Genomic DNA, 27,319 nt, shown 5'->3' on the forward strand with positions numbered 1-27,319 from the left:
TGACAAGCGTGTTTTGTTGTGCTTACCGAAAGTTGGATGAATTGTAGGCAACCCGTCCCACTTTGTTCAACAGTCCTTGAACGTACCATAGTTATGTGCTGTTCTAACGTTCTCCTCTCCTGCACAAATAGACTACTATACTGTAGTGTAATTCTGGGTTAACCACTTTTCTCAGAATCATCCTTTCTCCACGAGGTGAAATCTTACATGGAACTCCAGAACGAGGGCAATCGCCTGGTGTCTTGTCGTTGTTATTTTTTTTACTTTTTTATTTTTTTTTAATAATGCCAACGGTGGTCTTTTCCTCACCAAGATTCTTGCTGAAAGGACAAGACTGATTTGTGTGCTTCATGGTCACACAGCTGGTCTATGGGGTATCGATTTCTTTCTGGATGCCTCTTGACTGCACCTGCAGCTTATCACTGCTGATTGCCACATGCTCACAGCTTTTATACCCAGTTGTGTCATTAACTCTATTCCAGTTCATCTGCTTATCTCCAGTGGTATCGTTCCGGCCTTGTGTAGCTCTGGGTCAGACTTATCTGGATGGACTGGTTTGTTGCGACTATTTTTATCCCAACATAGGCTGTGCATTCTGTTCCAAATGAAGTATCACTGGTCAATTTTCATTTTTAATTAAAGTCCAAATGTACAGTATGTTTTTTCTGCAGAATATTGTATATGCCAAGGAGTCAATAACCTTTTTTTGTTTTATTTATGGAGACAATAACCTTGATGTTTAAGTCACTGCTCATTATTCAGCTTTGAGATCGCTTGTCTCCACATTATGCATACTTGGACCGGAACTTGTAATGTTTTGGGTTTTGTATTTTTCCTGTGACTCTAATTTTACCGGTACTTTAAATTAGTGATTTCAGGTTATGTTTACTGTCAGAAGTATGGATCAACATTCTATTTCTTAAATGATTACATCTGGCGTAAAAGTAACGCCGCATTTCAGAAAAAGAACATCATATCAACAGTAAAATATAGTGGTGGTAGTGTGATGGTCCGGGGCTGTTTTGCTGCTTCAGGACCTGGGAGACTTGTTGTGATAAATGGAACCATGAATTCTGCTGTCAACCAAAAAATCCTGAGACCTCAAGCTGAAACGAACTTGGGTTCTGCAGCAGGACAATGATCCAAAACACACCAGCAAGTCCACCTCTGAATGGCTGAAGAAAAACAAAATGAAGACTTTGGAGTGGCCTAGTCAAAGTCCTGACCTGAATCCTATTGAGATGCTGTGGCATGAACTTAAAAAGGAGGTTCATGCTGGAAAACCCTCCAATGTGGCTGAATTACAGCAATTCCACAAAGATGAGGGTTCCAAAATTCCTCCACAGCGCTGTAAGAAGCTCATTGCAAGTTATCGTAAACGCTTGATTGCAGTTGTTACTGCTAAGGGTGGTCCAACCAGTTATTAGGTTTAAGGGGGCAATCACTTTTTCACACAGGGCCATGTAGGTTTGGATTTGTTTTCTCTATTAATAATACAAATTTTCATCTAAAAACTGCATTTTGTGTTCCGCTGTTTTGTCACGGACTAAATATTTCAATTTGTTTGATGATCCGAAACATTTAAGTGTGACAAACATGCAAATAAAATTTGAAATCAGTGGGGAATATGCTTTTTCACACCGCTGTAAGAATAATGAAATTGGAGAGAACGGAGAATAGACAACAAACTGAATATTGATCCGAAATATCAACACTGCAGCATCCCTAATCTACATTATGTATACTATACTGTATGTGTGTGTGCGTATGTACACGGAGGTGACAACATTACTCCGCTAGCTGTCGTCAGCCATTGTTTTCCTTGTTTAATGGTTTATACACTTCCAAGCTTTTGCTTTACAGTGGCTGTAAGAGTATACATCATTGATTGGTGTAATTTGATGATGTTCAGGCCACAATATCAAGGTTTATATCAGGGGTGAGGGCCGCACACTGAAAAATGAAAGCATACAATATGCAATTTTGTAAACCAACACATTTAGCTATGTTACATGTTATATATGTTATATATACTGTATTTCAACAAAAAACTGCATCTCAACTTTGTCATGAAGGTAAAAAAGTGTATTAGTATGAACTTCGGCCTTTGCTCGTTTTTTCCCCATTGTTGCTGTATGTGTGTTTTTTTCCCAAATATTTCTTTCTTCTTAAGTAATCCTGGTAAAATAACGATTTCCATAATATAACTATCTCTCCAACCTAATTTTCCAAAACTGATCTTATTTTGTTTTGTTTACAACCTTTAAAAATGATCAGTTTTTATTTAATATTTCAATTCTATCCTACATATATTACAATATTTCCCCCCCTCATAATATTGTAAGTTTATTCTTGCAAAATTGTGAGTTTTTTCTTGTTACAATATGACTTTTTTCACTTTATACTTGTAAAATGTGTGTGTTTTTTTTTCTTGTTCAATTATATTTTTAGAATTTGCCAAGGAAATGGCCTGAGGGCCACACTTTGGACACCACTGGCTTATATGATCTGTTGGTTTATGCTACAGTCACATCGGGCAAAATCTGATTATTGCAGCTGATTATTGTCCATGCACGAATATTGAGGCCTGATCCAGATATGAGTTTCGCCGATTCCAGGCTCACATATACATATTCCATAATACATACCTTTTGCAATCCTTCGTGATACAAATAAAAAACTAGATCTGTGGTTCATAGAAATTTCATTTGTCATGTGACAGAAAATTTGAAAAGATGGGTGCGCTTCCTCAAACGTATTCTTGCACTTCCTCATAAATCGTACACTATTCTGTATGAAGTATCTAAAGCAGTGTGAAGACACGCACAACAGCCCCTGGGGTCCAAATTATCCTTTGTTGCAAAGAAAAAGAGATGGCAGATATTTATATCACTCTATTAAAAGAAAGCATTTGATCTAAGCATTGGAAGACTGATGTTGTCACATATTAACTCAGTTGTCTGAAATATTAAAATGTCAGATAATTCATCTACTAAGAGTTGATTAACACAAATATTAGCAGCTCTGTTCCCACATTCCAGATGATACACAGCGAGTGCAACAGAACACACAATTACAAATAAATGAATTCAGTACATTTAATCGTGAACTGGTTCATTGCACATTTGTTCAAGTGCAGACTTATACTCTCTGTAAAGCTTTTAAATAATACAATCTCAGTCATCATGAATGTGATTTGGAGTGCCGTCATGTTTATTATTTTAAATAAAATACAGGATATGGCAGATAAAAAAAAACTCTCTTTAGAATCTGTGATATTTGACAAAGCTGGAAAGTAAACACAGACAGGTCAGAACAACTTGTCGATGATATTTTCATTCATATTTAGGTAGTATAACTTTCAACATAATACATATACATTTCCGTTTGTCTGTGTAAACACACTGGTGTTTTTTTCAACTTAATAGTTTTTACTGTGTGCAATATTGCACTCATCTTAAAACCTTCTAAACCCCATTTGAACGTGCACCATCAGGGTCCATGCTCTACAACGCCCGGATACGCCCTTCATTGCAGCTTTTTAGAAGAACATAGCTTAACACGTATACCATACTTGACATTTCTCTCAAAACAACAAAAAAAATACCTTCAATCATCAACTGTACACAATACCAAATGCAATGTGCTTTTTCTACAGAGTGAATTGTGCTGAGGTCAAAACGTCCTCCTCCAGCTGTTAGAATGCACCCATCTTTATGCGCACGATATCAAGGAGGTCGCTCCCCGTGGAACCTTCGGTGTCTGTACCTGCCGTTCTTTTCCTTTGCCATGTTGATACAGGCATTGTGCTTGTTACTTTGCAAGTGGTTCCAGTACTTGATAAGTTCATTTGGATGGAACTGATGAGACGTGATGAGGTGGCTGTACTTGCAGCTGGAATAAGACACCCTCCAATGGTTGAAGAGGAATTCGTTGGGGGGTGGAGCTGGATCGATGCGCAATTTTGCCAGGCATATTCCCACATAAACATCCTCGAGGTGCAGCCTGCGTATGCTGAGAGAGGCCTGGTATATCAGCTCTGCCATGTCCCCTGAGAACACATACCCTGTGCCAGAGCAGAATATTGGGTAACGCTCGCTTGGGTACAGCTCTGGCGGCATGTACCACTTGCTGTCCTTATTTCGATTTGGTGCATAGCCTCTCATCAGGTAGCCTGTGAAGTACCTCTGCCTGGGAGGCAGCTCAGGCTTAAGCAGTTTCTGAATAAGATACTCTGTATTGACAAACATGTCGCTGTCTGTCTTCATCACATAAGAGGCGTGGGGGCAATAGGTAGCCACCCAGTTCATGCCCATTAACGTTTTAATTGTCAAGTTGTAATAGGTGTCCTGGTATTCCTGCTGGATGATATCATGGTAAACACGGCTCTCTTCCTCAATGCTGCTCTGAAGAAAGGAGTCTGAGCTCTTTCCCATGCCGAGCATGAAGAGACGTACAAAGCCCAGGCCCACTGCTACGCTGTTATTGCCCCATGTCTGCCGGATGGCATTACGAGCATCTGCCTGGCCGGGTTCAGCAGCAATAAGGAGGACGAGGAATGGCGTGTTCTCGCTGCACTTGAAAGGCTCGTTCATTATGTAGCGGTAGGGCTGGGCGCTGAGTTTCCCTCCCACACCCATTTCCTTCTGTAAACTGTTATTGGTTCTCATGGAGTCTCCAAGTCCCATTACAGCCATTCGGACTCCACCCCCTGCCCCAAGTCCTGCTACTGCATCCCCAGCTCCTCCCTCCAGCTGCTGAGAGCTAAGATTGAGTAGAGGCTTTGGTGCGATGTTACCTGTCTCCCTCCAAAGGCTCCTGAGGGAGCTACTCTGGTTGACTTCCCCCCTGGGACCGCGTAAACCTTTGACAGTGTAGGCTATTGGGTTTTCTCGTGGCCCACTATGCCCAGGCAGCCAGTCTTGGTGGCTGAAAAATAAGAAGATGGTAAACAGCAGCGCCAGTGAGAGGAGGCCAGCCACATGGGTTCGAAATAGCGAACGCTTGACGGTCCACGTCATCTTGATGGGACAGCAGTGTCGCCGTCTCCACTGCATGATGCGGGTCGCTGTTGCAGGTGGCTACTGCTGCTGCTGCTGCTCGAGAATGGGCGGCGGCGGAAGTCACGCACTCAAACATGTGGGTGCCAACAAGTAGGGTGATATCTGAGCTGGCACATGGAGTAGGACGTCCTAGTGGAGTCTTTGAAACTTCTGAGCCACTTGGTGGCGGTGAAATGTGATCCTGGTGACACTAAGAAGGCAGTGAGTCCATCGTCATGGAGAATTCCGTGTGGAACTGTAGACCAACAGATGGTTATGTTCCATCTTGCCTCCTCTATGATGGTACAACGGCCACCTCCTCTAATCTGCAAAAAACAAACAAAAAAAAGGTTGGCATTAGTTAACTTAATGGATTCCCGCCTATTCATGATTCAGCATTTGCAAAATTTGCTGATTTTTCAATATTTTTTAATTTTTAGAAAATACTGCCCTTTATGTGCTTTTAATTGTCATAATTAGGATGTTTTTTTGGGAGAAAACCTAATTTACCCCAAACTGATGATAATTTACAAATATGTGGTCATGATTTATTGTTGTCCCTCGCCATTTCGCAGCTTCACTTCATCATGCTTTTTCAAAAATATATTAAGAAATCATGCTGTTTTTGTGGTTAAATACGGCCTATTATTAGTGATTAAAAATATGTACATTGAAGCAAATTTTACAGTATTTTTTTTTGACTAAAGTAAGTATTTTCAAGCATAAAAATGGCTAAACGAACTAAAATACATCTACAAAGCGTTTAGAAGATGCATTACAGAAATGTGATGCTATGATGGTGTAATAATAATAATAATAATAATAATAATCATCATCATAATAATGCAAGCTACTGTTGTGGCCGTAATCCACGCCGAGCTAAAACTCAACTCTGAACCCCTGACGTCACTTCCTGTCTTCAACACGTTTATTGCAAGACACACGAGCATGAGTATTAGTTATGTCGTAAATGGCTTCATTTCTTTGTCTCCTATATTGGGTAATACGAGTGTAAAAGCGACTATAGGGGTGCTATTTCATGTCTTAAAAAAATTAATTAGAAGATCATAAACAGATTTTTTTTATACTCAAACTATGAAAATCTTACTCTGCAAAAGTTCACCTCCCATGGTCAGGTCTGGAACCAACCACGATAAAAGAAGGATTACTGTATATAACGTCAGCATAATGCAAATCACCTTGACATTTCCACAAATACACGAGTTTATCAACCCAAACAGCTGCCTCACTCGCGGTGCACTCGAAAGTAACACAACAACACAAAACGAGCGCAAAAGACAAAAAGAACACACAATGTAACTACGCCATATGAACTGCGCAGGTCTGGAAGTAAACGCTACATAAGTATAATAAATGCTATATACATGTATACTAATACACAATACGCAAGGCATGATGGAAGTTACCCAGCATGCCTTGCATGTTATGAATGCTTTGGGTTGATGTTGAGTAAGGGTGTACAGTTCTATTATATGTAGTAAAGACACAGCAGCATAGCCCAGCTTGATTATAGAGTGTTGAAAATAGACATTTCAATTACTCAAAGTTTTTTGCCATTCGCGGGTGGTCTCGAAATGGAACCTCCACAAAAATCAGGATATACCGTATTGTTTCTTCGACACACTTGCGGTAAGTAATACGAAACGTATTTAATCCAGAGCCCAAATGTCAGCCTTCTGTGCAGCCTACAATTGTAAATGACTCTTTGAAGAGGCATCAATATGACAGTGTTATATCAGCTTTGATTGGGCGTGGGCGAAGAAAACAACAAGACTCAAGGGATGTGGCTTAGTGACAAGCGATAACAGGACAATTGCAGTATATTGCTGGGATTATTTCACTAGAAATCATGGCTGTGTATTACATGTTCTGTTTGTACAGTGCAACCAAATTGTGTAAGTGCAACACATTTTTAGAATCGCTGCATTTACTAATGACTTGATCATAATGAAATTGCAGTGAAGACTTAAATAATCTGTGGCTGTGCTGGCTACCCGTAGTGAGATGGTTGCCGCCTCATGCACGCCATTATTCAGCTTAATTCCTGAGGTAGGAGTATAAATTACAGGTTTGCTCAACGTGACGCGGGCTAATGCTATCCTGAGCCGCTTGGGTGAGCCGGTGTCATCAGCCCCCTGCCGAACGGCGACATCTAGGGAGGAAACGCATCTGTCAACATGAGTTTTCAGGGTCCAGCAGGCAGTGGAGCCTCTGGCGATAACAACCTTCACCTGCCAGTCATTTTAGGCTTATCAACACTGCTTACCTGTCTAAATGAGACCACCCGGGTTGCCCAATCTGCAACCACAAGCAGGAATATATAGCAGACATGCATACACATCGATGCTGACGTGACATGAAAGATCTTTTCAAAGCACAAAGGTAGTTGTCTAATTGCACAACGATTGGAGAAAACACGCAAAATATGTACTGACTGTCATGATAATCAGTAAATCAATTAACCGAACAATAAATAAAAACAAACTACTCGATTGAATACTTTCTTCGTGCCTGTTGTGTATAAAACACGATCTGATGACAATGAAATCAATGATACAGAACGGTGGAACTTACGTTTCAGTGATTCCCGAAGTATAGCACTTATTTTACTGCATCCAAAACATGTACTTTGACCAAACTGACAGTTAGGTTACACCCCGTTGAATGTGAACAGTATATTCCACACACTAAAAAGCGCATCAAGGACATGTATATGCAAATGAGCTGACATCTGCATTGACACGCACAGTGAACTTCAGAGTACGTCCGGGTTATTTCTCTTTTTTTGTTAACAGACAATAACGAATGTGACACTGATTCAAAATCAGAAATATTGTGACTGATTGTGATTTTTATTTACAGTAAGTGCAATTTTTGCTAAAAGTGAGTTCATTTTATTTTCATTGGGCTTTTTTTGTTTCTTTTTTGCTTGAATTTATTATGTTGTTTTTTTATTTAAAAGTTCTTGACATTCCAATTACAGTGTTAAATATTCTTAAGAAATTAAAATTTAAGTTTATCACATTATGCCATATATTAACATTACATCAATGAAAAAAATGGTCTCAAAATAATGTTGACTATAATATCGTTTATCAGCAATAATTTGTAGGACAGTTATCATCCAGCAGCATTTGTTATCGTGACAGGCCTATACTGCCCGCATTGTTTGCAAGGACAAGTCTGACGCACAGCAGACAGGATGATTTACAATACACAACACATGTACAGAATGCGTAACCACACACTCAACACACACTTGCACAATATAATGGGATTCAATACAAGAGCTGTATGTATTGACAATGCCAGAGAGGTAGTTGTGTAGAACTGCACTGAATCATAGAGGGCTGCCTCTAATATAGATAATTAACGAAAGCAAAATGGAAGCAAGTCAATCCCATTGGCAAATTGGCAAAACAGGACAGTCAGAAAAACAACAACCATATATTGTCATATTAATTTATGTTAACTTGATACATGTTGATACATAAATCTTCATAAATGTGCAATTAATGTTGACAAAAGATGCATGTACTGTACAAGCTACAAATTAGGAGTCTAACGGTCCATGCATTCATGATCTGATTTTTTTGTTACGATACACATTGAGGGACAGGACGTGTGCCTCCTGGCTTGGCATCCTTGCATCGGTGGGCCTCTCATGTGCAAAGTTGGTAACCATAAGGATAAATTGGATTTCTTCCCAAATCAAAACTCTATTTCCTTCAAGATTGGTGAGTGCTTGTTTTCCTATTTGGACTCAGGTCACTTCGCTTACACCAATCCAGTGGAGTGGGACTGTGCTGTCGATGTTCCAAGATCCTGCTGATTTCTGTTTGAATTAATCTCTTCCTTTCCTGGTATCTTCAACATTGGCTGTGCTGAGTATTTTTTGAAATTGTAAAGTTTCTCAAGAGCAAGTTTGGCTTCTCCAATGTTCGTTCCTGCACTTGACCACAGTTTGGAAAAAACAGTCGGTGATTTCAATCCTTTTTTCAACTGAAGAATTCAGTGCTGCAACTTGGTGTGTGTCAAATTTACACATTAAGGACTCAGTATCTTCATCTTTGTAGACCGCTAACCTCCTGAAGGTTGAGTTTGGAATACCTGCTTTGAGCCATTTCTTTGAGAGAATTTGCCTCCCACTTTAGTTGAATGCACATTTGTTGCCCGTTCGTTTGGGGCCTCTCTTTCACTCCAAATCCATTTTGCCATCCAGTTTGAATAGCTCCCTTCTGATGTGGTGGTGTTAAGTTGGTATTGTGAAACTTGTCTGGAGTGTGTTTGTGCAAGCTGCACATATTCCTCAATTTCTTTCCTGAAGACCTTGTCATCTTGGTTTGGGAGACCAAAGATTTCCTTGGCTGTCAGCGCTTTGGTGTACCCTCCCACTTTGGCCTGATGGGACCCAGGGTCTAATAAAAAATATCCCGCGTCTAGGATCTTTTTAATCTCTTCAATGGTTTTGTCAAGTTCCTCTTGACCATTGGGAGAGGTTGCGAGAGTCAAGCTGGGAGAGGAAATGTGAATATTTACTTCTCAAGGCCATTTCGGTATGTGCCCCTAAATTTCCTGCTTGCGCTCCTAAAATGTTTAAGTTTGGGGCTACAGTGCTCGTAGTAGTCTGGAGCCCTGGACACCCCAAAACACATTTTATAGATGATTATAGTTTAACATGCAGAAAACAAAACAAAATACATATACTTGACAAATTCAATGGCTAAAAGAACATTTAACATCACTTTTACCTTTACTGAAGAATAGCAAATACAAATATGAATGGAAGGAAAGAAGGGGTGAGGGATGGAAGAGCCACGCAAATGCTATTTAATTCTAGTCCGTTACAAACTTAACTTTGAAGAGTGGAGAGTTTGTCACGCTACACAGGACAGGAGCGTGTACTTCCTGTTTTGCACCGTTATTCTGGCAAGCGGTGCTTCCGGTGTGGTGGAAGGGACTGCCGCTCCACGCCCGGTGGCCGCACACCTGCTGTCAATATTCATCAGTGACAGTTAAAAGACCAGCGCCGTCGAATGCGCGGCGCTGGTTCATTGTTCATTGTTGATGAACTTTGTTGCCTTTCCAGTGCTGTCACCTAGACTTACCTGTTGATATTATTTACCTGTTGATATTATTTACCTGTTGATATTATTTTTGTATCATTTTTCCCACAGAGCTTTTCCTCTGTCACTTTTGGTTTTGTTCTTGTTGTCTTGTGCAAGTAAATTACTTTTATTTTTGCACTTCGCCGCCTCCTCTCTGCATACCGGGGGTCAAGTCTTCGACAGCAGCAACCTCGACGTGACAGAGTTGAAGCTGTGTACTTGCTCACTGGAATTTTATTGTATGCTTCAGAAGCACAGGTACAATCATCATTACACACTCTGGCCCGTCTTACTACTGTATCCGTGTCTCCATTAAACAATTCCCCCTACAACCTGCATAAGAAACCTTAACATTACAATCCTACAGTAACAGATGCTACCTACATACTTTGCTATGAGTTCTTTTTTGAGTTCAGTGCAACTTTTTTTGCTGCCGTCCTAAATTAAAAAAAACAAAAACTTGCACAAATACGCATTTCTCATCAGCGCTCTGTGCAATGCTTGAAGGGAAGAAGGAAGGAGACAAATACTGAATTGTTCATCGTTCTGTGTGCGTTCTATGAACAAATAAACATATGATTATTCCATGGTCTACAGTCTATAGTGTCCCAATACTAAAAAAAACACTATCCATTCTTCAGAGAACCTGAGTCACTGCTTTGTTTGGGCACTCGACTGGTTTGTTAGATTAAAAAAAAAAAAAAAAAAAAAACAGCTAAAAAAAGGGAGCTAAGAATGCACATAATGGGACGCACCTATTCCGCCTATAAAGCCTTCTGAAAAAAATGCCAACAAAGCTCCATTTATATAATGTGACCGCATATTAACCAAGCTACAGCAACATTGTTATTATTATTGTTAACTGTCACAAGCGGCGTAAGCCAGGGTATGGAATCCAAAATGCACAGATGACACCGATAGTAGTGAACAAAAAGGTTTAATACAAAAGATATCTCCCCAGGAGTCAAAAGGGGTACAAAAAATAGTAACAGTCCAAAACACAAAAAATATCGGGCAAAAGCCACAGAAAAGGAAAAACCCAAGACGCTGCTAAAAAAAAGGAATAGAAGGGTAAACAGTAATAATACAAACTAAAGTTGCTGCTGAGCAGGTGTAAAACAAAGATGAAACCAAGCAGATAAATCTACTTTTAGCAAACGAGGCTACAATAACCACTGCTGGAACTACCAAGCAGGGAGAAGTACTCACGGAGACATGTGGGTAAAAGGACCAGAAAGCTGACATACAGGAAGGTACTTGTATACGCAGGGCAAGGTTAGCGTGGAGAACAGAGAGTAGCAAGGACAATCTGGCAATGAGGATGTTCCACAGCCATGCTTAAGAAGGCGGGAGGTGATTAGCCACAGGTGTGTGCCGGTGGCTCCGCCTCTGCTGGGCCAGCAGTGTGATGCAAGAGATGGCAGACAGGCGGCAGCAGAGCATCACCACAGTACATGACAGTTAACATTGTTATGAAGAACTATGTTACTGGCATAGTGACACCTCGCCACACTACACCAGCTAGCTACTAGCCGGCTAGTGACTAGCTTCACCACACACTCACCTGCAATGCCTCAGCGCCGCGCTCATAATGCCTCAGGCCACTAAAGATAACGCTACATATTGGAGCTGCTGCCACTGCTGCTGTGTTTTTGTTTTTGAGTTTGGAAAAGTTAAAACTGGGTGCAGGTGTTCGTTTCTATGTCGCTATGTGGAATAAATGCCCAGGAAAGAATGCTTAAAATGACCAAAACACGGCCAAATACTTTCAGCATTACATGTTGTCACGAATGTGTCCGGTACTACATGGTCACAGCATGTATATATAAAACCATAAAGCGCTGGAGGTTTTTGAAGGTGTTTCAATAGCGGGCTTTCTAGGCGGCATGGCTGTGTCCCATTAAATGCATTAATTGCCGGCCTCTTTTAGCTAACACACAGAAAAGAGAGCCATGTGTGTTCATGTGTCACATACAGATTGTGGATGATGGACAACATTTCAAAAATTCTTTCATTTTTCTGTATGTGGCCCTCGGCGGAAAAGGTATGGACACACCTTATCACCTTATTTTTTGATTTGATATTTACAGTACATTTATTGTAAAAATAATTAAAGTGGTGGTTTACACAAAGACTTTGTTTTATGCTTTGCACTTTGTTGAAAACGAACTGACCTTCGAACCGCGATATGTGCCGACGTGTGACTATGGCAAACCGTTACACACTGACACTATATCGTCACAAGAACAGGCATGTCCTAAGGGTTGTATAACCATATGCAAACAGACACAATTCAACATTATGAGTTTAGCTGTGAGTTTTAATTTGTTCTTCTGTTTTCTTGCAATTTGATATTTTGTGGATAGCAAACATAGTCAGTGTTCATGCTCTTTTTAGACTCCAAATGTTTGGAAACTTCCTGTTTTTATTTTCTGCTGCGTTTGTACATTTATCATGACAACTTGCAAGCAAAGGGCTAACCTTTCCAGTTGACTGTGCACACTCAGCATAAGAAATTACAGGAGAATGAGAGAAGTTTGTTCTAAAGGTTGACACACACATACAGTATTTCTGCTGTCAGCTAAATGAGCATCTAGGTGCTTGCGCTTTGAAGAAGTATGCACATCCAGAAAGGTACACACACGAAACAGAGGGCCAAACACACATCTAACCACCCACACAGTCAGACAACAGTGGATGTGAGTGATTTTTAAAAATGCCATTTCTACTTTTTGCGAGTACATTACAAACTGTTACTGTTTATTTATGTCAGTTCATTTTCTCGACTTATATCAGTGTCACATATTTGCAATCCAATTAGTTGCTCTAGCACTCATTAAAACCCGAGAGATTTTGCAGTAGTCAATCATCAGAATGCAGGGCAATGGCATACAGTACTTGGTGTGCATTCAAATGAAAAATATCAAACTTGTGAAAAAAAAATGATGAAATTAAGCAACAAATGTCTGTGTATCAATTGTATATTATTCCCGTCCTTGCGTAGGTTTGCTCCAGTTCCCTCTCACAGCTCAAAAACGTGCATGTTGGGTAAAGGAGATTCCAAACTGTCCATAGGTGTGGATTGAAGTACTGTATGTCTGGTTGTGTTTACAGTATGTGCGAGAGGTGAGGTACACAATGGCCTAGTCACCAGTCAAAGTCAGTTGGGACAGTCTCCAACTCGTCTGTGAACCTGAACAGGGTAAGCAGTCGAAAATGAATGAATGATTGAAATGAGTGGCCCATCCAGTTTCCTTCATGGTCATTCAGCCTTGGTTTTCCTTCTTAGTGTGTGTAATGAATACTAGGAGAATGGAAATGAGGGTATGACCTTCATTTAGTAAAACTCACGTCATCTTTGTGATAGTGATACATTTTCCACAAGAACATTTCATCACTTCCATTTAAGCCGTTTAGAGTGGATGTTCACTGTTGTTCATTGTTCAGTGTTTGCTTTAATTAAAACAAACCGAACTGATTTCATTTAAAACTTAGACCAATGCGCTAGTCTTGTGTTTAGTCCCTTGTCTTTTGTCTTCTCTACCAAATATAATTGAAAATGCTAATTTACGTCATGCCTCAGACATCACACTATCATATAGGATGAATATTGACATTTTAGATGATTAAACTTGTCCAGAGTTAGAATTTAAAGTTTGCAAAGCGGTTAAATGAGGAATTCATGAGCAGTACAGGATGTGCCAGTAAGAATTGGCAATATGTATTATCTACAGTAGGCCTAGCAATTACCTCAACACTGTCATTAGGTAAACTATTGAAACAATAGCTGTATCGATAACTCCGTCTTTATAAATATACACTATTATTATTAATTTATCTCTGCCAAACACATAGGACCAGATGTGTGCTGGTAGGTGTGTTTAGTTAGAGCTATGGTTAAAAGAGCTTGCACCTACTTGGCATCTCCTCTGTGATAAAATAGCACCACCTACAGGACTGGGGTACACCTGTACAGTTGCAGCTCGACTCACCCGTCACACTGCACGCTCTGTACAGTCACACCCAATTAGGTCAGAGTTTATTTTTTAAAGACATTTGATACAACAACAATTAAATAAATAGATAAAAATGTCTTAAAAGCCAGCGTATAAAGCTGCGTTTTTAGTGCTAATCTAAAACGCTCCACAGGAGAGGGAGTTCCATAGTTTAGGGCCTGCTCTGTCTCCTCTTGTTGTTAGTCTGGTCCTGGGACAATATAAGAGGGACTGGTTGCAAGAGCCCCCCCTCGTTTTGAGGCACCCACTATTTTTTTTGCCACAATAAAAGCTAATAAAATGATAAACCATCCTGGATTCCAGTCAGCCAGTCCCAGTGAAGGTACATGTTCTGAATTATGGGCGCGTGGTGGACGCATATGCCGAGACGCATGCTATTCCTGAACCCACTGTCAGGCTGATAATTTACATTGGACATTGAACGTGTGCTGTACATGGCTATTCAGGTGGAGGTGCAAAATAAAGGTTCTGGCATCATGACTGTAAGGAAAACTGTTGTCTATTCAAAATGAAAATTAACCAGAAAAGCGATCTCAGTGACATAAAATTATACTCAAATCCTCGGAATTTACAGCTGCTTCAAATTGGAAAATATTTCAGGAAATTGAGCTAAAATGGGTTTCTCCTAGTACTGGTAATTTTATAAATAGAATGTTTTGGTTTAAACGATATAGTCCAAGGATAAAAATAACAACAAACTCTTGAAATTAAGGACATAAAATTGGTCTCAGATATCACCAGATTGCAGGAAATGAAGTCTAATTTTAAAATTTTTTCTGGGGGCGGGTTCCTAGACCCCCGGTTCACCCCCTTTTCAAAAAAGCTAGATCCGCCCCTGTAAGACCTCGGTGCTCTAGCAGGAATGTGCCCAGTCAGCAAATCACTTAAATAAGAGAGGGCTAGCCAATTTAGGCATTTAAAAACAAGCAGTAAAATCTTAAAATGAATCCTAAAACAGGCAGCCAGTGGAGTGAAGCAAGCACTGGGGTAATGTGTTCATAACATTTTATCCCTGTGAGCAGGCAAGCAGCTGCATTTTGGACCAGTTGAAGTCAACAAATGGAAGACTGGCCAAGGCCAAAGTAAAGGCAGTTAGAATAGTCTAGACGTGAGGAAATGAGCATATGTACTGTAAGATCCTTTCAAATTGTTTTTTGGGTAGGTATGGCTTCACCTTAGCAAGAATCCTGAGCTGAAAGAACCTGTCAGTCAACAAAAACGCCAAGGTTTTTAACACAGGGGCGGCAATGGGATGGAAGAGGGCCTATGCCACTGTTCACACTAGTGAGGACTGTGTCCCCAAAAATCACAACCTCAGTTTTCTTCTCATTTAGATTGAGAAAATTGATTGACAGCCAGGTTTTTACGTCATGGAGGCAGTTTTTTAAGGCAATATAGGAAACAGCTTTGGATTTTAGGGGTAGATACAGTATATTTGGATATCATCTGCAAAACAATGAAAAGAATTCGGGCTGCAGCTAATGATTATTTTCTTAGTCGATTAATCGGAAACTTAATTGTAATCGGTTAGGCCCTAGAAGGACTACGGAAATTAAAAAATATTCACACTTGAGAAGCTGAAATGGAAGATATTTACATTTTAAAATAAAAAAAAGATTAATTGAATACCAAAATAATTGTTGATTAATTATATAATCGATTAATCCTGCAGGTCTACACCCAAAACATCACGGTTAATTGGTTGCAGACCTGACAGTGAGTAGTGAATTTCCATGAAGTACGAGTCCTTATTTCTAAATGGAATATTTTCATAGTTGGATTATAGATAGTATTGTTGATCTAAATGTTTTATACACAAATGATATGCACTTCCTCTGCTATACAAAATTTATTTGACTTTGATGATTTTTTGTTTATGCAAATTTGGAGTGGCCGGAGCAGGACGGGATAGAGAAGAAGAAAAAGAAAACAGAAGGGGGAGTGTGGGGACAAGAGGGGGACAATAAAGAGAGAGACAAGGACAACTGCAACAACAATTGCAACAACAATAATACAACAACAGAAACAAACAGGACTACAACAGCAAATGTCTGCGACGGCTATAAAGACCATGACGGAAAGGACAAAATAATATCAACAACCACTATGATAATACTGCTTTGAAACAGTCATACACATTAGTAGTAATAGTAGTAATGAAATTATTAACTATGTTAGTGAACAGAATGACAATAACTGTAATGCACACAATTGTAATAACTATAATCATATTGCCGACATCACTGTCACTGTGGTAAAACCAACAACATAACAACATACTGGTTAACTCAGTGAGTTATGTGATGAAGTACGTATGTACTTTGAGTGTGCATATGTACGTGTATCTCTGTATGTGTGCATGTTTTCATGCATACAGTATACATTTGCGCAAATGTGTGAACGTGTAATTGTCACTGAGAATGCATGAAAGGAGAGGGACTGCCTTCCACCACCCAGCAAGCTCCGCCCCACACAGCCAGGCCGAGCCCCCACCACCAGAAAGCCACCGGGCCCACAGCAGCGGGCAAAACCAAGACCAGCCCCCCAAGAGCCAGCCCATTTTTAAAGATTTTTAGGACCCTCTAGAAATAAAATAGCACCCCTATAGTCACCTTTATACTCGTATTACCCAATATAGTAGACATAATGAGAAAATAAGCTATTTCAAACATAAATAAGACTTGTGCTCGTGTGTGTTCCTATAAATGTGTTCCCTAGAAAGAGCTGAGTGCCGGGAAGACAGGAAATGACATAGGGAGTTCAGAGTTGAGTTTCATAGGTTACAGCTCCAGCATCTTTGAGTACATCATCTGTTTGTATTTTAGTTTATTTAGCCATTTTTATCCTAGAACATGCTTAATTTAGGCAAAGAATACATACAATTTGCTTAAATATGCATTTTTTTAACTAATAGTCTGTATGTAACCACGAAGCAGCTTGACTTCACATATTTTTGAAAAAACTTAATGAATGAAGCCACGAAATTTATTTGGCGTGGGACAACTGATATTAAAAACCCCTGATCCTATAAAAAAGATAATAATGCTCAGTTTTAGATTGACAGTAACAATAAAGTTCTCAACTTTATTCAGCTAAATTGGGGAGAGATACTACCAGTACCTGAGAATAGTGCAGTACAGTGCACTTCTACACCCCTGCAAGCTACAGCTACAATAATACATTGTTAAATCAATACTTGAAAACTGAGCTCTTTTGTTGGCTCTCATTAGTGTGAAGGTCCAGGTAATACAGAGTGTGCTGAATGTATACTGTATTTCACCACAGACAATAAGACTGCATCATTTCAAATAAATTTTTAAAAAAAAGTAGGCTACACTGTCTAAATGTTGCCAATGGGCATAAACATCGTAATTCTTTATTATCGAAGAAAAGTGAAACAGAAAACATGTATAATTACTTTTTTCACTTCACTATCCCTCATACACTCACATTTCATGTCAAGGTTTGTCAAGTCTAATAGCTACATATTTCTTTTGTGCACTGCAACTAAAGAATTCATGAACTTAATATTAGTCATGGAGTTTGTTAACTTTAATTGCTTCAACAGTGCAAACCAGGGCTGTCTTCGACTAAGGATTTTCATAGTCAAATCTGATTTGTTAGATTGTGTCCACAGTCACTTAATAGTCGACTATATTGTTCTTGTTTTGTTTTATGAGTAGAGCTAATGGCAATCCAGACAAATAAACAGATCTCATTTGCGACTTTTTCCACTTATAGTCACCTTTACACTTATATTACCCAATATAGTAGACACAATAACACAAAATATGTTATGATCACCTGCTGCTGCGCCCTGTTGTGCTCTCTTCTCTCTCTCTCTCACAACAGCTGGGCGTGCGGCAGGAGTTGGGACAACTGGACACACCTGCACCTAATTGGGCCTCACCCTACTTAGGCTGAGTAGGGGCAGCTGTGAGACGCCAGTTCCTTGCGTTGCATGCCAGATCGCTCACCCGCGGCTCACCAACTTTTCCTGCCTTTTCTAAGCCGGCGTCTCGACAGCTGTACCAGTTGTACCGCATCCTTTTACGAGAGATTTTGTGTTTGTTACATTTTTTCCTGGGGCTCCGCAAGTTGCGGACCCTAGCGCCTTGTGTTACCTTAAAGAGCTGCCTATCGCTACACCTGCCTCCACATTCTGTGGTCCACCACGCACACAACCGTAACAGAAGGAACCGACCAGTAGTATGGACCACGCGGAGCAGCACCCCGTCAAGAAGGCGCTGTGCAGCCTAGCCTCGGCAAACAAGAGGAGCAGCTCAGCGCCATGGGGACATGCCTCCAGGAGCTATCGGCGCGCCAGGAGGCTATGATGGAGAGCTTGGGCTCCCGCCTCGACACGCTGCTCGCGGCGGCCCCACCAGGCGAAGCGTCCGCGCTCGCCAGTCCACCCGCACTACCAGCCGAAGCAACTCTTGCCTCCGGCCCACAGCTGTCAGGACCGGAGAGGTTCTCTGGTGATTCGGGTGACATCCGCCCCTTCCTCACTCAATGTGAGCTTCACTTCGAGCTGCACGTCACCACCTTTCCCACTGAGCGAGCGAAGGTGGCTTTCGTCATCTCCCACCTCACTGGCCGAGCCGGAGCATGGGCTACGGCGGAATGGAACCACCGTGCCCCCTCCAGTATGACATATCATGCCTTTGCCAAAGCCCTCCAGCAAGTGTTCCAGCGCAGTCCGCCCGGGAGAGAGGCAGCTCGGGCTCTCCTCATGTTGCGCCAGGGGCGGCGACTACGCCATCCAGTTCCACACCCTAGCTTCGGAGAGCGATTGGAACACGGCCGCTCTCCTGGACACATTCTTTCTTGGACTGTCGGATCACATAAGGGTCCACATGGTGCCGCTGGCACTACAGTCCGACCTAGGTGACCTCATCGAGCTAGCGGTGCGGACTGGCAAGCGGCTCAGCGACCATGAGGAGGAGCTCAGTCAGCGTCGAGGACGCAGTCAACCCGTACTCCAGAGGATAACTCCGGGCAGCCACAGCAACTCCGCCTGCCCACTTGCTGCAACAGACCCCACGCCGACCTGGACCACGGAGGAGCCCATGCAGTTGGGAGGAGGTAGACTCACCACTGCGGAGAGAGAAAGACGACCCCGCGTCTGCGCCTATGCAGCTACTGCGGCGAGGCTGACCACGCACTCTCCAGCTGCCCCTTTCGACCCTCCGAGGCTCCACGACGCCGCTCCCGCGCTCGCTCACCCACTGGCTCGCCCAACAAGCACCGGTCGTCCTCGCTCCCTCCGACCTCCAGTATGCTGCTTCAAGGTACGTTATCATGGGCGGGAAAACACATTGACATTCAGGCACAAATTGACTCTGGAGCAGACGATAACTTTATTGATGTAACTTGATGGAACTAAATGGTGCACTCCCTTGATGGGAATCTCCTGGCCCTATCTGGCAACCACCACGAGTTGTTAAAATTTTGTATTATTCCCTCTTGCTGTCGTCCTCGGTTTAACTTGGCTCATCAAATACAACCCACACTTAGATTGGCCGCATTCCACCATAATTAACTGGAGTGTGGTTTGTAACACGCACCGTCTTCGCTCCGCCCCCAGCGCCCCCCCCACACACACCAGCCTCGGTTTATCGATCTCTCCTCCGTTCCGTCAGTATATCACGACTTCAAAATAGTCTTTAGCAAAGATAGGGCTCTGTTCCTTGAGAAGAAGTCATTTCGCCCCTGTATTGACTTTCGTGCCACCAAATAACTATTAAAAAGAAACACCCCTACCTCTTCTGGACTCAGCCTTCACTCCATTACACGCGGCGCGTTTTTTCACCAAGCTTGATCTACGCAACGCCTACCATCTAGTTTGCGTCCGCGAAGGAGACGAGTGTGAGACGACCAACGCCCTCACCGTTTTCCAAAGCCTCGTCAATGATGTCCTGCGGGACATGTTAGGCCGTTTTGTTTGTATTTACCTGGATGATATTCTCATTTTTTACGCCTCGCTGGAGGAACACATCCAGCAAGTTCGTCTGGTCCTTCAAAGATTACTAAAGAACACATATTTAAAGTTGAGAAATGCTCTTTGCACTCCTCGTCCATTCCCAGCTCAGAGCCGATCCTGCCAAGATTCAGGCTGTGGTCGACTGGCCTGCTCCTATAATCAAGAAAGCACTTACAAAGGTTTTTGGGATTCGCAGACTTCTACTGCCGTTTCATCTGGAATTTCAGTCGAGTCGCAGAACCTTTAACTAAGCTTACATCCTCGAAAATCACATTCGCTTGGACCCCAGAATCGCGTTTACCAAACTCAAGTCCCTTTCACCTCAGCTCCGGTATTAACCCCTGTGTTCCATTTTTTGTTGAGGTGGACGCCTCCGATACTGGCGTGGGGGCCATTCTTTCCCAGCGCTCTGCCACCGACCGGAAGCTTCACCCCTGGGCCTTCTTCTCTAGACGCCTGAGCCCCATTGAATGAAACTATGACATCGGCAATAGGGAATTCCTGGCCGTCGGCACTGGCTCGAGGAGACCGAGCTTTCATTCACCGTGCTCACGGACCATAAGAACTTGGCTTACCTACGATCAGCCCAAAGACTCAACACCCGTCAAGCCAGGTGGGCTCTATTCTTCACACGCTTTAACTTCATAATCACCTTCCGTCCTGGGTCCCGGAATGTCAAACCTGACGCCCTGTCTCGCATCCACGCCCCTCCGGCTGAGCCGATTCATCAGAAACTCATCATTCCTGGTTCACACATTCTCGGAGGCCTCCAGTGGGACATCGAGAGGCGGGTCACGGTGTCCCACCGGATGGTTCCATCTCCCAAGGGGTGCACCCCCAGACGCCTATTCGTGATCCCAAAGCTCCGCTCTGAAGTCTTGTGTTGGGCTCATGGGTCTAAGCTGGCCTGTCACCCTGGCGTGAACCGCACGATCTTCCTCCTTAAACAGCGTTTTTGGTGGCCCACGTTCCGAACGGATGCTAAAAGGTTTGTGGCCACCTGTGCTGTCTGCGCCCGGAACAAGGCACCTCACCAGGCCCCAGCAGGGCTCCTTCACCCCCTGCCCATCCCATCCCGGCCATGGTCCCATGTGGCCCTGGATTTTATAACTGGCCTCCTGCCTTCGGGGGGAAATACCACCATGATGGCACACTTTGTGGCGCTCCCGAAACTTCCATGAGCCTTGGAAACCGCCTAGTTGATGGTCCGCCACGTTTTCGGTCTCCACGGCATCCCCACAGAGGTGGTGTCTGACATGGGCAGCAAGTTTGCTTCTGCGCTTTGGGGGACCTTTGGCAAGACCCTGGGTGCCGCCCCCTGTTTATCCTCCGGCTACCATCCCCAGAGCAATGGACAGACTGAGCAGATCAACCGGGACCTGGAGGCGGCCATCCGGTGTGTGTGCCACCAGCAGCCCACCACCTGGTCAGCAGACCTCCCTTGGATAGAGTATGGACACAACTCCCTCATCAGCTCAGCCACGGGCCTAACCCCGTTTCATGCGGCCTACAGTTTCCAGCAACCCGCATTTCCCTCCCAATAGGTGGATTCCGCTGTCCCGTCGGTGACAGCCCACCTGCACCGAGCGCGTCTTGCCTGGCGAAATACAAAGGCCGCCCAGAACATCCGAGCGGAACTGGTCTGTCAAATTAGTATTGAAATTCATCACAATTGTCACATCAGTTCTATCAGAGGTTTAAACGACCAGCATCATAGTTGTCATAAGAATTGCCATGTTCTTTGATAAATACACGTACAGTCACATGACACTTATTTTTAACAATATTCTCAGATAAGCCAAATTTGACAGAACAATTACGGACACCTAATGACCAGTGTAGAATACTACATATCATCCAAGCATTTTTAAATGCCTCTTCAGAATGCCTTATATTTATGTTAGTTCATTTAGCCATTTTTATGCTTAAAATTTGCTAAAATATGCATTGCATATTTTTTAATATGAATAAGCCATATTCAACCAGTAATGATTTATTAATTGATATATTTTTGAAAAACCATGATAGAGTGAAGCCATGAAATTCAAAGCCAGGAAACCAACCAATTTAAATTTATTGCCAGCTATTTAGACAAATGTGTTTTGTGTAATTTTTAGTGGATGGTAAGCTACACAAGCTGCACACTTACTATACACTGTACACTGACTACTCTCATTTCTATAGCATTGTCTCCCGAGAAGAGAACATGCAGCTAGGCTTTGGAGAACCTCCATGAAAACATGGAAATCATATTGTCCAGCATCTCAACAGTAACTAAAAAGGATCATAGACAAACACCGCAGGAGAACTGATTCTGTCCTTTTTGAAACATAGTTTTTATTTATGAGTGCTTATGTTTAGCATTATCTTACTGTATATTGTAGTAAGGGCACACACCTACAGTTGTAGTAGATATAAACGCAATAGTATTCATAAAGTTAAAATGCTCATAAGCTACAAAAGTGCTAGACATAAAAATAACTTAGAATTAGTCTGAAACATGAAAGAAAATGTCTTAAGACAAAATGACTTATTATAAAACCTACACTTCTCTTTTTGTAACAAAAAATGTTGATTGCACAAGGATCATGAGTCATACTTTTGCTGTGACCTTTTGTTTACAGAGTGTGAAAAATATACTGTATTGTCGTACACCTTTTTGACGTGCATAGTTACATTGCAATGTCATATATGGACTTTGTTTAGTGTTATTCTGTACATCGGTTCGCGAGACACATTTCAATATTAAAAGTACTCATCAAGCCAGGCCATTTGTAAATGAGGTGAACAATTAGCTGAACGTATATTTACCGATAACATATAGGACATTTATCTTGTGAAACCAATTAAAGAATTAATTGCAAGAAAAATGCAAAACGAACACAATATATTTGAATGTATTATAATGAAATAGAATAGAACTGAGAAGAGCACAACCTCGACCAAGGCTGAATAAACCTTAACATGTCCGTCTGACTCGCAAAAGCATGACTCATCGGGCAACACTGTTGTATCCTTGTCGAGGTGGCAGCAAATGCATATGACAAAGTGGGTGCAAACTGCTACACACGCAAGCTTATTTCACTGTCTGCACCATCTGCTTGATCTGATGTGTCACTGCCCCACTTGGACCTACGTAAGTGGACTCTAGAGGCAGAAATTCTGAATAAATGCTTCGATCTGCAACTTTATTATATTTGGGCCATGCACCACCCCTTTATAATGTATTGTGTAAATCAACTTGGAAGTATTGGAATAATCCTGCTAAATTAATATTGACCACAGTAATCAACAAACAGAAAACAAAACACAATATTGAGTAATTAGCAATTTATGTCTTTATGTTTCACTGATCATGTTTTTTCATCAAGCGGTGAGTTTTTTGTTCGGCTGGCCTTCGCAAAAGTGAAACTTGCATATATAACTCAGACTCAGATTCCATCTGTTCATCGATCATATTACGTTATCATTGATGAGTGGTGTGTGGATGAGGCATACTGAAGAGAGAAGGGGAGGGTTCTGGAGCTGAATCTAATCCAATACAGTGGTACCTCAGTTAACGTCCAACCCGGTTAGTGCGTTTTTCAGTTAACAACCACAATGTTTGCTAAAATTTTGCCTTGGCTTGCGTTCGCCCGCTTGTTTAGCATCCAAAATACCCTCCGGTTTGTTTCCGCCAACGCGTTTTGCATTGTGGGCCGCGGGCACTATTTTAGGTTGTTCATATCAGAGTTGTAGAGAGGTACACGATGTAACAAACGCATGGACCGCACAAAATAGAAAGCCGATGGACCGTACCGAGACACGGGTACAAGACCTCAAAGTTTTACGGCTTAGAGAGAAAACTGTCATCACTGCAGAGGTATGTAAATTGACGGTGACGCTCAGTCATCTTACGCATGCACACACATACAATGCACACACAGCGTCCCGCGTAACAGTCTATCAACCTGGCAGCGCATCGAGGGTGACACTGTGTGTCTGCTTGTTTCATTTTACGGCCATAACACAAATTTCTGCTTCCAACAAAACATAAACATTCCAACTTACTGTAGCATGTTCATGGCATTCGCAGTCAAACATGGCACACATCACCAGACATAAGCCATCCTCGCCGGCGGACTTCTATGATGTCAGTGCCGCCAGCGGTTGGTTTTTTTCTACATTAAATGGCAAGATACATGTCGCCCAAAGTCAGCTGGGATAGGCTCCAGCATACCCCCGCGACCCTAATGAGGAGAAGCGGCATCGATAATGGATGGATGGATGGATACATGTTTATTGGTTCTAGAATGTTGATATTTAGTTATTGTACTTAGATTTTTTACATTTTTGCAAACCGAGTTTGCAGCTGAATAATGTGTTTATTTTGTTTCTTGATGGTTTTGTGGGGGGGTTTTTTCATACAAAACCAATGTAAAAACGATGGTAAATGTTCAGTTGTCCATTCATTTGTCATTTTTCTGGGCGTCTCAATTAGATTTTGTCCATTCGGTGGTGGTCCTGGAATGTAACTCTCACGAAAAGCAAGGATCTACTGTACTGTGTTTCTTTTTAAAAAAAAATAAATATAAAAGAAATATAAATAAATATATAAATATAATCCTTAGGGCCTATGTAACCTGTTCTGAAATGGTTGTAATGCGGCTTCACTCTGACGTGTTTTTTAAAGTATGTTAATTAACAAATCATGATGTTTTGTGGTTGAATACGGCCTATTAATAAAAACCTACATGCACATTGAAGCAAATTTTACGTATTTTTTGCCTTAATTAAGCATTTTTAGGCATATAAATGGCTAAATGAAACAAAATATATGTATAAGGCATCCAGAAGATGCATTCAAAGATGCAGTGAATGATATGTAGTATTCTACACTGGCCACTGGGTGTCAGTAATGTTACAGACACACAAACACCAGACTTGATGACCAGAACAAGTTTTTTTCCGGTTTTAAATTATCTCATAACAGGAACAATAATCCCTAATAAAAGTCCCTAATAAAAACACAAACTATTGTTCCAGCTGTAACCCATACCAAGCTAAAATTCAACTATGAACCCGCAATGTCACTTCCTGTCTTCTTGCTACTCAGCTCCCCTAGGGAACACATTTATAGCAACACACAAGCGCACAAGTCTTATTCATGTTTTAAATGGCTTATATATCTTTTATTATGTCTACTATATTTGGTAATACAAGTGTTAAAGTGACGATAGGGGTGTTATTTCATGTCTATAAGGTTCTAATAATGTTAAACATTTAGAAGGTTGTAACTATGTTTTGTACGCTCTAGCTAAAAAAAATATTAAATTTACAAATAAGGAATTCTACTTCACAGAAATTGACTTATCGCGGTCGGGTCTGGAAGCAATTAACCACGATAAACAAGGGATTACTGTACGTCGTTGACGTACGCAAGTGGCTGCAATGTATAAGACATTATAGATTTTGTGCCATATCGTGCATTTGTCAGCATCACAAAATCCTATTATCGTATTATCATATTCTTTAAAATTCCGTGAAAATTTTAAAAACATTGAAAAACTGTAGTTTTCTTTTTGGTGGTGCCTGCACTTTAACATAATAGGTTGGAGTTGGTTGGTTGGTTGTTTTTAGTTCCTCTCTTTGGCACAATAAATGAATGTCTAAATTGTAGATTCTACACGGAGGATTGATCTGCTTGCTGTAAATTAAGTCAAGAATACAGGAGACCTAAGGGAAATAAAGCTTTTGACAGCTCAGGTCGCTGTTGGTGAAGGCTGGTAAATATATGACTGTTGCTTCCTTCCAATCATTGAGGGGGCAGTGTTCACTTTCTCCTTATTGTGCTCCTGTCAACTTTTAATAATGAATGTAATGTTGGCCGTTCAAGCTTCACAAGAAAAACAGTTACAATCTAGTTACGTGTTAGAATTTCTAAATCTATTGCCCCCCAGCATACCCCTCCCCACCTCAGCTGTTGGCAGCTATTCTTATGCTTACTTCACTGCCAATTATCTCAGAGAGCATTGGGAACTCCCTGGCCTTTCCTCTTGGCAGGACTCTTGTTGTTTTTTTCCCCTGAACTTGACCATTTGTAAATTAATACAGAATACATTTGGTGATAGTGATTGCACCTGCAAGACATCCCCATCAACTCTGCTTGAATTTAGAACTTATTTAGGATAAAAAGTAAACTGCTTTATTATACCACTGCTTTATGTGCTTAGCGAGTGTAATGATAAGAACAGGCAACCACTCACAATTGTGCAGTGGTGCTTGAATACCTGTCTGTGGCACTTTTGGGAACCAGTAAATGTTTGATGGAAGGGAGCAAGGCTGTGGTACAAAGAAGCGGATGGATTGATAGTTGTCAAGCTTTGCAAGGTGGGGGGTGGTGAGTGTGATGGGAGAGGAGTGGGTGGGGAAGTGTAAATGAAAAATGAGGATGTGGTGGATTCAGGAGGCATACAGTGGTGCCTACCTCCTCTTCCTCGTGTTGTTGCTGCTGCTGCTGCTGTCAGGGCTCCGGTTGGCTGACCACGGCAGCCTTTCGTCCACATCACCACCTCATCCTAGAACGGGAAACGTTTTATGTTGTCTCCTCTAAGCACACCTTGCTTGTGCTCATGGTCATCCCCACAGGCTCTTGAACCCTGCGGGTTTTTTGGTGCTCCCACTGCTGCAACTCCTCCTCCCTCCTGGTCTCCGGCATACACCGCAGCTTTCCGCCGACCCTTCTTGATAAATGAGCGCCTCTCCTTACTCGTGTTTCCTGTTCTTATCCAAGTTGCGCTTTCCAGGGCTTTTGGTCATTGTACGAATAGAAGAGAGACGCCACAGCACCAATACAGTCGGAGCCTGACCAGCTCGAAGGGGAGAACAGAGGCGATGCCCGCCTGGCTGGTGTACAGTATCACGCAGTGCGAGTGATGGAGAAAAACAGTACATCGTAACAATTTCCTCTAAATATAGCTTCCTATGATTCTTTTTATCTTGGTAAAATCATTGTCTACCCCGGCTGCCTCAAATTAAGGTTCCGATATATGCTTCTTTCTTCGCCTGGATACCGCTCTTCTCTTTTCTCGACTGGTAAGGAAGCCGCTGTCCCAGCGAGGATGTCTGTCAGACGCCGCTACACTGACGGAACTCTCGCACGTCACT

At 41.9% G+C, this 27,319-nt stretch overlaps 1 protein-coding gene across 1 annotated transcript; it reads right to left on the minus strand.

Moving 5' to 3' along the window:
* Window positions 1-371: 371 nt before the first annotated feature.
* b3galt2 (UDP-Gal:betaGlcNAc beta 1,3-galactosyltransferase, polypeptide 2) lies at window positions 372-27,319 on the minus strand. Its single transcript, XM_054790268.1, has 2 exons — window positions 26,640-27,319; window positions 372-5,368 (listed from the first exon to the last, which is right to left on the minus strand). Exon 2 carries the CDS (start codon window positions 5,055-5,057, stop codon window positions 3,729-3,731), a length of 1,329 nt encoding a protein of 442 aa, XP_054646243.1. The 5' UTR covers window positions 5,058-5,368; window positions 26,640-27,319; the 3' UTR covers window positions 372-3,728.

The sequence above is a fragment of the Dunckerocampus dactyliophorus genome, chromosome 10 (genome assembly GCF_027744805.1).
Source record: "Dunckerocampus dactyliophorus isolate RoL2022-P2 chromosome 10, RoL_Ddac_1.1, whole genome shotgun sequence".
Classification (NCBI taxonomy): Eukaryota; Metazoa; Chordata; class Actinopteri; order Syngnathiformes; family Syngnathidae; genus Dunckerocampus; species Dunckerocampus dactyliophorus.

Coding starts and splice junctions, on each gene's coding strand:
- b3galt2 (XM_054790268.1), bottom strand. CDS start 5,057: ATGCAGTGGAGACGGCGACACTGCTGTCCCATCAAGATGACGTGGACC.